The sequence below is a fragment of the Astyanax mexicanus genome, chromosome 7 (genome assembly GCF_023375975.1).
Source record: "Astyanax mexicanus isolate ESR-SI-001 chromosome 7, AstMex3_surface, whole genome shotgun sequence".
NCBI classification, from domain to species: Eukaryota; Metazoa; Chordata; class Actinopteri; order Characiformes; family Acestrorhamphidae; genus Astyanax; species Astyanax mexicanus.
The window spans coordinates 56,187,320-56,204,213 of NC_064414.1; the positions used below are offsets into that span (position 1 = coordinate 56,187,320).

At 34.9% G+C, this 16,894-nt stretch overlaps 1 protein-coding gene and 1 long non-coding RNA gene across 12 annotated transcripts; one reads left to right on the forward strand and one right to left on the reverse strand.

Annotated features, from left to right (window-relative positions):
• The first annotated feature begins 27 nt into the window (after positions 1-27).
• Positions 28-10,880, forward strand: LOC125802921 (uncharacterized). Of its 11 annotated transcripts, none has more exons than XM_049481244.1 (15): positions 35-484; positions 1,608-1,734; positions 1,888-2,035; positions 2,173-2,365; positions 2,486-2,548; positions 2,688-2,786; positions 3,152-3,271; positions 3,621-3,737; positions 4,104-4,223; positions 5,318-5,434; positions 5,801-5,920; positions 6,550-6,669; positions 7,114-7,234; positions 7,406-7,474; positions 8,641-8,798. In XM_049481244.1, the coding sequence occupies exons 2-13, from the start codon at positions 1,617-1,619 to the stop codon at positions 7,210-7,212; spliced, it is 1,434 nt and encodes a 477-aa protein (XP_049337201.1). In that variant the 5' UTR covers positions 35-484; positions 1,608-1,616; the 3' UTR covers positions 7,213-7,234; positions 7,406-7,474; positions 8,641-8,798. The 11 variants fall into 11 exon arrangements, with proteins under 11 accessions (XP_049337212.1, XP_049337210.1, XP_049337206.1 ...); XM_049481245.1 differs by having other exon boundaries at positions 1,612-1,734; XM_049481249.1 differs by lacking the exon at positions 5,318-5,434 and having other exon boundaries at positions 30-484.
• A 365-nt stretch (positions 10,881-11,245) lies between these two features.
• LOC125802922 (uncharacterized) lies at positions 11,246-15,862 on the reverse strand. The gene is made up of 2 exons (XR_007439957.1): positions 14,194-15,862; positions 11,246-12,051 (listed from the first exon to the last, which is right to left on the reverse strand). It is a non-coding gene; the product is annotated as an uncharacterized LOC125802922 (long non-coding RNA).
• Positions 15,863-16,894: the final 1,032 nt, after the last annotated feature.

Sequence of the window (16,894 nt, forward strand, 5' to 3'; positions counted from 1 at the left end):
ATTATTATTATTATTAAATAGTTGTGTTGGTTCGTGTATTGCACTAGTAGAACAAACATTGCTTGGTTTATGCCTATATGTCCCTATATGTTTACATACAGAATAAATAATATTTTAATATTATTTGTGTAGAATTACAATAAAATCATAATATTCAATTGAGACAAAGCAGCTCATTTTGGACTTGAGCTTTAAATAATGTGTGACATCAGTGTTTTGTCATTAAAATAGAGGAAAGTCACAACTACACATTTAGTCATAAAAGGCTCCGCAAATATCAGCAAGTATATGTTTTCAGGTAGTTCACTTATTAGTGTGAACTTATTAGTGTGAACTTATTAGTGTGAACTTATTAGTGTGAACTTATTAGGGAGCAACTAAAACAAATGGAATAGGACAGAAGGCTGGCTATGACGTTCGGCTGAGGAGGAACACCAGGCGGCAGAGCACGAGGCAGAACCTGAGGAGGAATGCACTGTACAAGGTATGTGGTGTGTTTGAGCAGAATATTGATAACTATAATCTCAAAACGTATTTATAAACGTATTATCGCCATAGTTATCAGCTTTCCAACTGGCTTGTGTCGATAAACAAGCTGGTTAACGTTAGCTAGGTAGGATAATTAACCTAGCTAGCTAAGTAACCTGTGTAGCTAGCGTTAGCTAGGTTAGCTAGTAGCAGGCCAAAGCTACACACAGCAGGGCTATTTTGAGCTGGTTGTTGCTGCTCCGCGTGTTTACAGGATAAACCCTCAAATAATGGAGGGATTTTGCTCTAAAATTAGTGCAGGTAGCCTGATAGCCCTTCACCACAACCTGCTCAATTTCCACTGCTCTGGGTAACGTTAGCGATAGCTGCTAGCGCCAGATGCTAGCGCTAGCAAACAGCTCACTTTACAAAATAGTACACAGTAATGTTTCTCTTTGCGCAGGTTTAGAGAATGGGAACTCTAGTTTGATCGAGTGATGTCAAGTGACTGCGGTTGGAGAGGCAGTAGGGTCGAATTGATTCGGTTTTGTGGTGTATATTAGCTGGTAGCATGCTAGCTAAGCTAGCGGTTTATTGCTGGCTCCAAAATCATCTCCAGTGTACTTCCTTTAGGTAGCATGGTTTGCCATTTAGCTGTTCATGGTTAAACTGTATTAGTTTAAGTGGTTGTCTGAAAAGCTTCTGTTTAGTAATATTACTAAAGTTGTGCAAATGTCATTTATTTTGGCTTTGCTTTATGCCAGTGCTAATATATGCGTAACCACTAGTATTTATTATTAGGTATGTTGATGGAACCTCTTCTAATTTATAATGGTGTAAAGCTAAACATTTGTTATTCTCTCCATTGTACTCTTTATAGTCCATGTTTGCATAAGTGACAGATCTTAATTGACATAGTTCAGAAACGGGAACCTGCAGTTTGTTGTTTTTTTCTGGTCAAATACACCTGCTGTAGGACTGCCACCCCTAGTACTGTAAGATGGAGCTGTAGAAAGCTGGATTAAATGTAGACAATGTTGGCATCTGTTGTTTCCACAGTTGCTTTATTAAATTGACAGTGTTTATATTGACTGTAATTAAGTTTGTATCCAAAATTTTGACTAATTTCTTTTTGACAGAAAGACTGAATGGCAAAAAGACTGATAAGACGAAAACAACTGAGTCCACAGCAAGATGCTGAGATTCACATCAAAAACAAGACAGACAAACTGGGTCTTGAGGAGAGATTTATTAGCTCTTCTAAAGGTGAATCATTTATTTGTTGAAATTGTAATTGTGTTGAGTGTGTGATCTGTTCTGAACTGTACAATGTTTTACATGTGTGCATAGAAGCATGATTCTTGTTCTGTTTAAGCCATGTTTTAACTGCTAACCTATTTTTTTATTTGTCTTTCCCAGGACGAGGTGTATTTGCGACTGCCAACTTTTCCAAAGGAGATTTTATCCTGGAATACAGAGGCCAACTCTTAACACAAAATCTCATTCAAAACATTAATTCAGGAACAGTGTTTATTGTTGATTTTCAATGGAGAGGGAAGTACTGGAGGTAAGTGATATTACTCTTATTAATGGGTCATAATATTAGAATACATGTGTACCTGCCTACTGCATGCTCTTAATACCCAATTATTAATCAGGTATTTGTCTGTGTTTATGCTTTTGTACATTTCTGTTAATTTTCAGTGTGGATGCATCTGTTGAAGACAAATCTTTAGGGAGGCTTGTAAATGATGAACACAAGAAACCAAACTGCAAAATAAAAGTTGTTGAAGTAGATGGAATGCCAACCCTGTGCTTATTTGCACTTAGAGATATTTTACCAGGAGAAGAAATTAACTATAATTATGGGGATTCAGATTGGCCCTGGCGCAAACAGGTAAGAGTGTTCAACTACTGTCTTGTTGGATTTGTAATGAATGTTTCTTTCAGCATAAGATCTGATGTTACAAGGAACAAATTATTAAGATTGCAAAATTACTAAAATAATTGTTTAAAGGTTAAACCAGAAGCTTCCACTGCCAAGACTCTTCAGAAGCCTCTTATAACTACAGGGGAAGAGGTATGCTCATTACAAAGTATTCGCAATGTAAAACATATTATCATTGGTATAGTGAGCTATATACAGGTTTTTCTAGTTATAAAATATATATAAAAAAAATTCTGTTACTTTATATTTGCTTTGCTTTGGTTTTACCAAGAACTATCCTGTGAAGTGTGCAAAGAGAGCACTGACTGCTAGCAGAGTTCAAGAAAAGAGAGAGGCTCCCAGGAAGTCTTTCACAATTATGGAGAGTGAGGTAAGGAACACTGTCACAACACATTTAATATTGTACCACCATTACTAGTGGGTAGAGATTCATTTATATTTATACACTCATTTATATTTAATTGACTGCTGTGTTTAAGAAGAACATTGTAAGTGTTAACTGTGTCTGTGTGGACACATGGATAGATGATGGATATTGCATGGTCGTCATATCATAGATATTGTTAGGGTTCAGCAAGGAGTCAAAACTAAATGATGACTCGTTTGCCTGTTTATTTTTCTAATTATGTGCTTTTTTTTGCTGAATAGGACAGATTGGCAGTTGTCTGTCTATAACGTCTGTTTAATTAACCATCAGTATGTTGCTATAAAAGTTGTTTTATTTTTGGATTGTAGGAACAAGGAGAACACACTGTTTGTTGTATCCAGAAGAGCCCTGAGACAGACTGCTCTTCCTGCCCAGTTATAGACGAGGACAGTTCACAGGACAAGCCTTTGGGTGCTGCAGAAAACCAGGTATAAACATGGTTTACCAAGATCTACCATAACACGTCTGCCTTCCTACAGGGCTGTCCCCAGTGTGAGATATGTCGAGTGTATGTGTATGCTTGGTGTCCCCAGTTGTAGAGTTGTTGATAAGCATGGATGGATATAAGGTGACCGTGGTCCAGATCGTCCCCGATCTGTTCTAAGAGTTTGTGTATGTGTGTCCAGTGACCCCAGACTCCCGGTAGAGCTCCAGTTATTGCTTATAGTTGGGTTCTCTGATCTTATGCCCTGTTTTTGTGGCTCATTTTTTACTTGTTGCCACTGTTCACTTATATTTCTTTGAATTTTACATGTGTTTACTGTGATTTGAATTCAGATGTATGCAGAAACTCCCATGAGTCACATTGTGAGGGATAAGCAGACCGTTTCTTCACGTCAGACAAAAGGAAGGACTAGGTCACTCGAAAGGCCTCTTGGAATTACAGAGCGTAAGGTATGGAATAGCACTGCAACACAGTGTCAGTATTTCACCACCACCAAAATACTGATAGTGTTTGCTAGTGTAGTGATTCACATCACCAGGAGTGTGCAATGTCATATTTCTAGTTCACTGACAGCTGTGCTTGTGTGTTATTGAATTGTGAAATGATATTTGGTGATGTTCATATGATATTATATTTGCATTTATAAACAGATAGTAGCTTAAAGTATTATGTGCTCTTCTGAGTATAGAGACATCTGAAAATTGTCTTTATAGATCCCTTCATTAGAGACCCACACATATGCTGCTGTTGGAATACTGTTAGTTGTTTATTAGTCTTTTTAAGAAATTGAGAGACGCTCTGCTGTGGATTTGTAGGAACAAGGAGAACACTCTGTTAGTTGCATCCAGAAGAGCCCTGAGACAGACTGCTCTTCCTGCCCAGTTATAGACGAGGACAGTTCACAGGACAAGCCTTTGGGTGCTGCAGAAAACCAGGTATAAACATGGTTTACCAAGATCTACCATAACACGTCTGCCTTCCTACAGGGCTGTCCCCAGTGTGAGATATGTCGAGTGTATGTGTATGCTTGGTGTCCCCAGTTGTAGAGTTGTTGATAAGCATGGATGGATATGAGATGGCCGTGGTCCAGATCGTCCCCGATCTGTTCTAAGAGTTTGTGTATGTGTGTCCAGTGACCCCAGACTCCCTGTAGAGCTCCAATTGTTGTCTTGTTGCCTGAAACCTGTTTCTTTGATATGATGCTTTATTTCTATGGCTATTTCTTTGTAACATAGTCCACCCAATGGTAATTATCAAGATTTACTCCACCAGCTGTATTCAGTTCTTACTGCATTTCTCAGTAGAAATGACAAATGTGGGGTTTCTTAACTGTGTCTTTGTGGACACATGGATAGATGATGGATATTGCATGGTCGTCATATCATAGATATTGTTAGGGTTCAGCAAGGAGTCAAAACTAAATGATGACTCGTTTGCCTGTTTATTTTTCTAATTATGTGCTTTTTTTTGCTGAATAGGACAGATTGGCAGTTGTCTGTCTATAACTTCTGTTTAATTAACCCTCAGTATGTTGCTATAAAAGTTGTTTTATTTTGGATTGTAGGAACAAGGAGAACACTGTTAGTTGTATCCAGAAGAGCCCTGAGACAGACTGCTCTTCCTGCCCAGTTATAGACGAGGACAGTTCACAGGACAAGCCTTTGGGTGCTGCAGAAAACCAGGTATAAACATGGTTTACCAAGATCTACCATAACACGTCTGCCTTCCTACAGGGCTGTCCCCAGTGTGAGATATGTCGAGTGTATGTGTATGCTTGGTGTCCCCAGTTGTAGAGTTGTTGATAAGCATGGATGGATATGAGATGGCCGTGGTCCAGATCGTCCCCGATCTGTTCTAAGAGTTTGTGTATGTGTGTCCAGTGACCCCAGACTCTCTGTAGAGCTCCAGTTATTGCTTATAGTTGGGTTCTCTGATCTTATGCCTTGTTTTTGTGGCTCATTTTTTACTTGTTGCCACTGTTCACTTATATTTCTTTGAATTTTACGTGTTTACTGTGATTTGAATTCAGATGTATGCAGAAACTCCCATGAGTCACATTGTGAGGGATAAGCAGACCGTTTCTTCACGTCAGACAAAAGGAAGGACTAGGTCACTCGAAAGGCCTCTTGGAATTACAGAGCGTAAGGTATGGAATAGCACTGCAACACAGTGTCAGTATTTCACCACCACCAAAATACTGATAGTGTTTGCTAGTGTAGTGATTCACATCACCAGGAGTGTGCAATGTCATATTTCTAGTTCACTGACAGCTGTGCTTGTGTGTTATTGAATTGTGAAATGATATTTGGTGATGTTCATATGATATTATATTTGCATTTATAAACAGATAGTAGCTTAAAGTATTATGTGCTCTTCTGAGTATAGAGACATCTGAAAATTGTCTTTATAGATCCCTTCATTAGAGACCCACACATATGCTGCTGTTGGAATACTGTTAGTTGTTTATTAGTCTTTTTAAGAAATTGAGAGACGCTCTGCTGTGGATTTGTAGGAACAAGGAGAACACTCTGTTAGTTGCATCCAGAAGAGCCCTGAGACAGACTGCTCTTCCTGCCCAGTTATAGACGAGGACAGTTCACAGGACAAGCCTTTGGGTGCTGCAGAAAACCAGGTATAAACATGGTTTACCAAGATCTACCATAACACGTCTGCCTTCCTACAGGGCTGTCCCCAGTGTGAGATATGTCGAGTGTATGTGTATGCTTGGTGTCCCCAGTTGTAGAGTTGTTGATAAGCATGGATGGATATGAGATGGCCGTGGTCCAGATCGTCCCCGATCTGTTCTAAGAGTTTGTGTATGTGTGTCCAGTGACCCCAGACTCCCTGTAGAGCTCCAATTGTTGTCTTGTTGCCTGAAACCTGTTTCTTTGATATGATGCTTTATTTCTATGGCTATTTCTTTGTAACATAGTCCACCCAATGGTAATTATCAAGATTTACTCCACCAGCTGTATTCAGTTCTTACTGCATTTCTCAGTAGAAATGACAAATGTGGGGTTTCTTAACTGTGTCTTTGTGGACACATGGATAGATGATGGATATTGCATGGTCGTCATATCATAGATATTGTTAGGGTTCAGCAAGGAGTCAAAACTAAATGATGACTCGTTTGCCTGTTTATTTTTCTAATTATGTGCTTTTTTTTGCTGAATAGGACAGATTGGCAGTTGTCTGTCTATAACTTCTGTTTAATTAACCATCAGTATGTTGCTATAAAAGTTGTTTTATTTTGGATTGTAGGAACAAGGAGAACACTCTGTTAGTTGTATCCAGAAGAGCCCTGAGACAGACTGCTCTTCCTGCCCAGTTATAGACGAGGACAGTTCACAGGACAAGCCTTTGGGTGCTGCAGAAAACCAGGTATAAACATGGTTTACCAAGATCTACCATAACACGTCTGCCTTCCTACAGGGCTGTCCCCAGTGTGAGATATGTCGAGTGTATGTGTATGCTTGGTGTCCCCAGTTGTAGAGTTGTTGATAAGCATGGATGGATATGAGATGGCCGTGGTCCAGATCGTCCCCGATCTGTTCTAAGAGTTTGTGTATGTGTGTCCAGTGACCCCAGACTCCCGGTAGAGCTCCAATTGTTGTCTTGTTGCCTGAAACCTGTTTCTTTGATATGATGCTTTGTTATTTCTGAATAGGCTGAAAAGACAAGATTGTCTATCTAGAACTCCTGTTTAATTAACCATCAGTGTGTTGAGATAAAAGTTTTGTCTTGGATTGTAGGAGTTTGTGTTTGTTTTTGGAATTTTCTGTACTTGACAGATATGTTAAAGGTCACACCTATTTTTCCTCACAGTGTGGAACTGCAGAACATGTTCCGAGAACAGATATGAAACAGAGTGCTTTGGAAAAGCACCGTGAAATGCTCTTGCTTCAGCGTGCAGAACTTTCATGATCTATCCAAGATAGACAAATTGGTAAGTTATATAAATTGTATGTGTTGCTTGTAATTTACATTGTTTGTTCATGAAGGTTGTTCATTTAGAATAGGTTGTGGTGAAAGTGTGCTTTCATATATATATATACATGGTACTGTGAGTACAATGCATTTTGCATTGTTTATCTTATAAATTTCATATCTTTTCAAGTTGGATTCACCATCTCCTGGAGCTGACAGCCGTGGTAGCAACTCCTTACTTGGTACTGAAGACTTAGAGGTATGGATATTATTGAAATGTTCTTGTAATGGTCACTGTAGGATTTCTTTTTTTCTATTTAATTTTTTATTTTGGGCACATCCTAGGTGAAGAACCCACATTTTAAAAGTTAATGCTAGGATATCATGCCTTGTTATCACAGTAAAAAATATTTTACTGGTAATTTTATCGATGGACAGTAAATAAGTATTTTTTTGGTGAACTGATCACCAAACTTGTTTTTGTGAATATTTTGTATAGTCCCTAAAGATGATCAGAAATATAATGGCCAGCTGTAATGGAAAAACATGTGGTTGTAGGGCTGTCGCAATAACTGCTGTATAGCAATATCTCACTATTGATAAAAAATCGCAGTGTATGGGACTTAACCGCCACGACCACAAAATTGCCATTTTCCCCATGCGAGGGTCTCTTGTTTTACACTTCAATGCCTGTGCAAGAGTTAATGTAATTTTTCCCCAGCAAATTGGATTCTATAAAAAGTGTAATTTAGGCTTGCTAAAAGACTGAACAGTTAATGATATTAAATACGTTTACAGGATGATTTAAATTCAAATTTTCATTTGATAAAATATATTAAAAATATATTACAAAACGAATCATAATTTAAAAAAATAACCAACTTTATGTACAGCGCCTGGGAGGGGCAGTGGGTAAAAAATATATAATTAAATTGAGCAAATGATGTAACAGTTCATGTGTGTGCTCATCTTTTATTTAAATAGTGCAACCATTTTCTTTATTTTGAGCTAACAATTTTTATGTACACACAACAAGTTTCCAGAGTCTTTTTTTTTTTCAGTTCATGCATGCACAGTCAGGATAAACACACGTCTCCAGCGCTGTTCATGCCATTAATTGCTGACATTAAGATTTAAAATGTTTTTTATTAATGTATTAAACTATGGTAGGTATTCTCTGTATATATATATGTGTATATGTGTGTATATATATATATATACACATATACATATATATATATATATATATATATATATATATATACACATACACATATATATATATATATATATGTGTGTGTGTGTATATATGTGTGTATATATGTGTGTATATGTGTATATATATATATATATATATGTATATATATATAATAGTGTTCCTTATGTTTTGCTCTTCCCGTGTACTGTTTGTTTCTATTGCATTAGAGAACCTGCTTCATTCAGAAGAATGTGACATGTCAAGTGATGATGATAATGATGACTATGAGCCTGTAGACCCAGTGACAACAGAATCTGTTAAGCCTGCAGTCCCAGCTACTGGTCCTGACACTTTGGCATCTCCTGTATCAGCTGTGACTCCCAAACAAGGTAATAAATACATGGAATTATACAGAAATAGTGTATTAATGTATACTATATTACTTTTTTTATTTTCTTTGTTTTGTGCAGGAATATCTGATTTCTTTCTCTTTTCATCTGGTTTTAAATAAGAATTAAAATTCAAAAGGAAAATGTAAAAATAATAACTAAAAACTTAACGGACCTGCACAAAAGTTACAACCTACATTTAACTTCACTGTCAATTTGAAATGGCTACATTTTATATAGCTCTGTATACTGTATACTTTGTAGTACCTAAAATACATTCTTATAATGCTCATATATCAGCTTTGTGCATTGTAATGTAAAAAGATTTGTCTAATCTATTTCTGTTTTCCTCAAAGATGCAGCAAGAAAGCCAAAACGTAAGTGGCAGGCCTCTGAGGTATGTGCAGTAGAGCGGCATCTGATGAGATACATCCAAACTGGTAAAGTGCCTCAGAAGCTAGACTGTATCCAATGTTTACACGCAGAATCCCACGCGCTCAGCGATCGATCATGGACCGATGTGAAAAATTTTGTACGCAACAGGAGCATCACCTTAAAGAAACAGTTCAGCTCAGCTTGTTAGGGCAAAATTGTGTTAATATTGTTGGTGTAATATTTGTTCTGCAACACATATAAAGCAAGATGTCATATTTAGCCAGATAATTAAACCTTTACTGAATTTTACCAAAAGCTTATTGAACAGAAATCGTGTAAAGTATGTGTACAGATATCTGGGTAACTTTTGTGAAATACTCCCAGCTTTTTACTGTCGCAGTTTTGTAATGAAATGTAATTCAGACAGACCCACAGCACTGTGCAAACGTCTTGTGGATAACTATTTATCTTGGTAGTATAGAGTTTGTACAAATCAACATTAACTTAAGAATAAATATAAATTGGCATAAAACAATTCTTATTTAGTAGTTCAATAAATGAGGCACTGCTTGTGGAATTTAACAGATCCAGTCTTTTGACAGCACTAACTTCACTATAACAAATCCTGTATAATAAGTTTTGTTCTAACTAACATATCCTTAAATTTACTAAACCAAATCGGTGTTCTAACAACGTTTTTTTAAATAACATCTATAAATTCACTAAACCAAATCGGTGTTCTAACGACGTTTTTTCTAACTAACATATCTATAAATTCACTAAACCAAATCGGTTTTCTAACAACGTTTTTTTTAACTAACCTATCTATAAATTCACTAAACCAAATCGGTGTTCTAACGACGTTTTTTTTAACTAACCTATCTATAAATTCACTAAACCAAATCGGTTTTCTAACAACGTTTTTCTAACTAACATATCTATAAATTCACTAAACCAAATCGGTTTTCTAACAACGTTTTTCTAACTAACATATCTATAAATTCACTAAACCAAATCGGTTTTCTAACAACGTTTTTTTAACTAACATCTATAAATTCACTAAACCAAATCGGTTTTCTAACAACGTTTTTTTAACTAACATCTATAAATTCACTAAACCAAATCGGTGTTCTAACGACGTTTTTTTAACTAACATATCTATAACCTTTTACTAAACAAATCGGTGATCAAACAGCGTTTTTCTAGCATAGGAGTAACTAAACCAAACCTAACAGTATTTCTTCTTAACCAACTTACCAGCAGCATTACTGAACCAAACTGGTGTTCTGACGGCATTCTTCTAACCAACATATCAGTAACATTCTATTAGCCAACATATCAATAACTTCACTGACAAATAACACATTCTCAAGGCTCAATACTGCGTTATTCTTTATTTGGATTAATTTTTTATTGATTATTTGTATTATTATAAATTTATAATGTCTTTTATAGTCAACATGTTTTACATGACATCCTAATACTTTTGCACAGACCTGTTGGTTTATTATTATTATTATTATTATTGTTATTAATGTTATTATTATTGTTTTATTTTTGCCAGTGATTTTTGATATTGTATGGCATATATGTGGCAGCTTTGAAAGTAAAGATGCTTGTAATCAAATATAATTCATATTTCTGTTTTGTTTCTTTTGGAAGTTATACAGCAGTGAACTGTGGCTTTCAATGATAGATACATTAGATAACTGTTAGAATATATAATGAGTGGTGTGGTTTCTAAGATACAAACATTATCCTTAAATGTTATCAGCTATGGTAGACTAGAATAATCAGATTTAAATAGTGATGTTGCGTAATATTCTTATTTCTCAACACAAAATAATGGGTGTAATGAGCATATATGATATGGCTGTATACAACACTGTTCATGAAAAGATGACCTGGATCATGATGTGTTTGCATTGTTAATTTTTTTTTTCAGTCTGTTAGCTTATTGTGGCAAATCAGATTCATATTGTGTTGAGCTGAAACAAAGATGATTCCCAGCACTGAGAAATCCCAGTCTAGATATTTACAAATATGAAACCTGAATGCAAGGAGGACATATTTTAGTAGGTCAATTTATTTTAGTGTTATTGCTATATAGGCTACCTTTGAAATTACATAATATACATAATTCACATAATCATTGTCTCCAAAAATAGCATGCAGTGAACATACAGATTTTTTTTCCAGTAAGCCAAAGACACCCAGGTGATACTGACACTAGCTTTAATATAAAAAAAACGTGTAAAACCTTTAGACCTTCTGCACGTTCTCCAAAGAACAGATGATTTTGATAATATAACAAAAGCATTAGTGCAGGAATGTAACTGAAAAATACACATGAGAACTTTACTTCATCTGTCCCCAAAGTTTAGTAAAAGTATTCAAAAGTGACTTTTATCAGAGTTTGTGTACGTGTATGGGATTGGCCCCCAAATGTGTCCTAAAAAATACAAGTCCTCAAATGTGTGGTATTATGTCACCTCGGACAAAATATGCTTGAATCAAAAATATCAAGTGATTGTGGTGTTATTGGGGTATTTTGGAGCAGAACTGTGTTGTCTGCTTCTCTCTAGCTCATTCAGAAAGCGGTGTCCCCGCGGTGGGGGCTTCTTTTCATATGGCCTCAAATGTGTCCTAAGACAGTATGTGTGTGTGTGTGTGTGTGTGTGTGTGTGTGTACGTGGTATTACCAGTTTTTGCTGATGGCGCTATCAGTACGGTCAGCAGGAGACCTTCTGGAGTGGCACTGGCATCAAATACACACCCAAAAAAGTGTGTGTGTGTGTGTGTGTGTGTGTGTGTGCGTGTATAAGAGAGAGCCACGCCCCCTGCTGGACAGTTCTCTTCTTAGCCTCCTGCATCCTGTAGAAAGACAGAGCACATGGTCATCAAAACACCAGCATACCCACAATTGCCAGTTCATTAGGAACACCTACTTATACACCACTGGGAAAAATGAAGGTCGCACTTCAGTTTCTGAATCAGTTTCTCTGATTTTGCTATTTATAGGTTTATGTTTGAGTAAAATGAACATTGTTGTTTTATTCTATAAACTACAGACAACATTTCTCCCAAATTCCTAATAAAAATATTCTCATTTAGAGCATTTATTTACAGAAAATGAGAAATGACTGAAATAACAAAAAAGATGCAGAGCTTTCAGACCTCAAACAATACAAAGAAAACAAGTTCATATTCATAAAGTTTTAAGAGTTCAGAAATAATCAATATTTGGTGGAATAACCCTGGTTTTTAATCACAGAAAAACCCAAAACCCAGATCATCATTTTTAAGTGCTCTCTTATTTTTTTTCCAGAGCTGTATACACCTACTAATACATGCAGTTATATTACCAGCTACACATATTCAAAACCTCTGATCTAAACATAAAGTTGATATATATTCTATACATTTGTGAATGTTGGACTAATAAAGGGTTATCCTTAACAGTATTTATTTACAATAAAGTTATAATTACTGGGTAAACAGTTTGTAACAAGACAAATATATAGTATGTATAACTTCTATAAACCATAATAATAAATCTAACACACTTTAAGTATGAATATTATATTATTAAACCAATCAAAACTCCTAATAATACAGTATTATTGGTTAAGTCATACTCCACTTCATACATAGTGATTTGATTATTTATATCAAAGTACATATAATTATTGCAGTTAAATATATATGAAGGTATAATACCAGTATAATACTGTATCTAAATATAAACTGCTAATATTACACTATACAGCTTTATAGCAGATGTAGGTCATTATTGATTATACTTTTTTTCTGAGAATCATAATATTATACCTGGGACACCAAGAATTTAAAAATATTAGTACTAATAACTAGTAATATTACAGAGCATATTTTTTTTTTTCTTGCAAAATAATATGTAGATTAATAGCCAACTATTTACAGTATATTATAGTATACAGGTTTATAAAAAAAAGTTTTAGGTTATAATAATTACTACTTATTCCATTTGTGTAGTTTGTGTTTGAGCCTTATTTTCTTAAGAAACAATTATTATCACAGCACATGTTTATAGAAGTTGCAGATTTTGATTTATATCTGGTATAAAAATTAATCATTATTGAACATACCTGCTTATGGTAGACAGTGTAACTACACAAAAAGTACTGCATATGCCTTCATTTTTAACTAATAATAATACACACTACAGGTTTACAGAACGTTTATGTATTTCGTAGTATTTTATTCTATTTTTCTACTGATTACTCAAATTACTAACAATACTCATCTTTGAGCATTTACAGTATTTTTATTTTGGTTCAGATTATACTGTTCATAATTGTGTCTGTTTTGGATAATGTCGTCACACCATGCTTACAAGTGAGGGTTGTTGTGCCTCAAAAAGGTAGTGGGTTATAGAATAAAAAGATGGCAAACTGCAGTAGCACATCCAGTGCAAGTGTTTTTATTGAATAAAAGGTGCAGAAAAAAAAGAAATCAGCATTTTCCAAAATTTCTTAACACTGGTCTGGTTGATACATCAACCAACCATACTGCTAACAAACTGCGAAATTAAGCTTTAAATAGGCCACCATTGGTCTACCCAACCCAACCAAAACCAAAGTATTTCCTCTGCAGGGGAATACACTAATAAACTATCAAACAATAAATCAAATACATACAGAATAGAAAAACAAAATATTCAAAATACTTATTGGACCAAACATTGGGAATAACCTCATAAAATAAACATGAACAAAAGAACAAGAAAATAATAATTAAAACCTTATACACCCTGTAGACACTGTGTCTGATTAGAATGCTCTCATAATTTTTGTCCATAGTGTGACACTGCTGTCCACACGTCTTGCTATAGTGGTACACTGACCAGAGTGTGGGGTCCTCTGTGTATGTGTATATACTATGTGCGTGTGTGTGTGTGTGTGTGTGTAGGAAGCAGTGAGGTTTCCCCTGCCCCTCTTATACAATACTCACTTCACTGCAATGCAAATAACACACCTCAGGGCCTCAGGCAGCAGCTGTTTCAGAGCCTGCTGCTGGACTGGCTGATCCCAAACCTCTGCATAACACTTCTACAGCTTTAATATAGACGCTGTTACTGTCACAAACACTGTAAACAACAAACATCAACAACACAATTAGCACTAGGGGTGTGTAAGTTAGTACATATGTAAAATTCACAGTACAGAAAACCCAGCTTTTGAGGAACACTATAAATGGCCAATATAAATGTGTTATAGGTTTTGACTTATGTGCTATTAACCCTTCCAGACCCTGTAACCATTACAATAGACATCATATATTTTTTAACCAATAAAACAGTAGCTTGGCCCTGCTCACTGCACTGGAAAAACTGTAGTACTTAAGCTTAATCAATAGAGCCTATGTTTACTAATTTAATGTGATATAAAACACTTTTTAATCATGTTTATTTACTATTTAGGGATGGTTTATGAAATGCAAAGGAATTTACACATGGCTTTCAATGCAAAACAAAAAAGAAAAACTAATATTAAATATTTAAATATTTTACTTAATTAGATTTATTTGCTGTATAGATTTTATAGTAGAATATTAGTGTCTTCTTTTCTCTGAATTACAGACAGAAAACAGTATTCCTACATTTTTCCATCACTGGAGATCATTCAGGTTTAAAAGGGTTAAAGAAATTGCACATCAGACTTATGTTTGGTCTTAAGGCTGTTTGATATTTTATTGTAGACAGTATCCATATCATGATGATATCAGCATTCTGTTTAAAAGCAGTGTATTTTTATTCTTTTTGCAAAATGCAAAGAACATGGGGCATTTTATAGACTAAACAATATAAAAAATGCTTTTTAGATGCACCTTTGGCTTTGCACTGTACCTCATTATTGGTGTTTAATAAGATATATAATGGTACAGTTATTGTATTATAGTAATGGTTTTGCACCGTGTGGCTAAATCTATTTATATGGGCGATAGGAACTTGTGATCTTAGGAGCTGAAAATTTATTTAAAAAGGTTGTGTTTAAATTAACCTTAGGTTTATCCTGCTTTTGTTTACTTTTGTTGGTGTAACTGTCTCTACTGTCCAGAAAAGGCTTTATACTATAATTCAGCTGAATTTAGCATTCATTAGAAGAAGTGCGGTGTCCACAAATATTTGGACAACTACAATGTATAAAAACACATTCACTGTTCACTCTTATGAAAATATATATAAAAAATATATATAGAAAATGCATTTTAAGAATGTACTGTTCCAGTCAAAAGTTTGGATACCCCTTCTGATTCATTGAAATCATTGTATATTAATACTGAAAACATCAATGGAATATGGAATTGTGTAATAAACAGTAAAGGGATTGTCCTCCATAATCACCCGTCATAAGCCCAACTGAGCTGGTTCTGGGAAAATGCCAAGAAGTGCAAAGCTGGCATCAAAGCAAAAGCTGCTACTTTGAAGAATCTAAAGTATAAAATATATTCTGGATTGTTGTAGGGTTATTCTTAGTTATTTAAAAAATGCCTAGACAACAGTACAGTATCAGACTATGGAAAATATGACACACAGTAAGTCCCTAATTAGCCATTAGCCTAATTAGCTTATATATTCATTAGCATGTTTAAAAGTGTTCACAGGTTACTGTGTTTTATTTATATTCATTTGTATAATGCAAATAAAGGGAATTTATCTGGAAATACCAAATGATTCAGGTGGCTAAAATGTATTTTTATTCATCTGGTGTTGTGAAAAGCTGTTTACTGTATTTTTTCATAATACACTATATTCTCAAATACATGGAATTCATTAAGACATGTCAAGTCATTTGTGTAAATTTTTAAATTTGACATTTTTAAATCAAGTGTTTGAAAAGCATTACTGCACTTTCCATTAAAAATAAGTAAATAAACCTCAATAAAGAAAAGGGGAATTCATCAGGGGATGTGAAGTGATTATGTAAACGTGAAAAAAAGCCATACTGACACTTTTTCATTAAAAAATGAATACACGGAAAGTGATTCTTCTGCAACTTTATAAAGCTTATAAAAAACGCAAATATATACAGAAAGAAATGGAATTCATCAGGGGATGTGAAATGATTATGTAAACATTTTTTTTTATGTTTTGTGAAAAGCAATACAGTACTTTTATTTAAAAAATGAATAAATGTCAAAAATAACCCCCCACCCCCTTTTTTTGACATATTTGCTAATAAGTGTAAATCATCAGGAAATGCGAAGAGACCATATAAACACATATATATATATTTTTTTATCTGGTTTGTGAAAAGCAATACTTTTGACAATACTTAAAAGTTGAATTCAAAAACTAATTATCAATTTTGCATGTAATTGTAATTCATTAGATCTGTTTTATTTTTTGAACAGCAATATCTTTTTTTTATGAATAAATGTCAACCCCCCCCCCCCCCATATATTGAAATAAACAAATCTCAAAAAATGTTTTTTTATTAATGTAACGTTAATACAACGCGGTGCATTCACAAAAAAAAGAATCTATTAATAATATTATATACAAAAACAGATGTATATTTCTGCATAACGCAATACTTTGTTTTTTCGTTGTTTTTTTGTGTTAAATCAGCTCCGGAGCGCAACAGTGACGCCCAGGCTGGTCGGTCGGTGCTGTCGGGCCTACTGCACTGCCTGATCTCGGGTGTTTTTGAGCTGCAGAGGGCCGGCTGCGCCT

Bases quoted from the DNA above. Each gene is read 5' to 3' on its own strand.
- LOC125802921 (XM_049481244.1), top strand. From the start codon at position 1,617: ATGGCAAAAAGACTGATAAGACGAAAACAACTGAGTCCACAGCAAGAT. The intron at 2,366-2,485 runs GTAAGAGTGTTC...AATTGTTTAAAG, and splicing joins ATTGGCCCTGGCGCAAACAG to GTTAAACCAGAAGCTTCCAC. The intron at 2,787-3,151 runs GTAAGGAACACT...TTTGGATTGTAG, and splicing joins TCACAATTATGGAGAGTGAG to GAACAAGGAGAACACACTGT.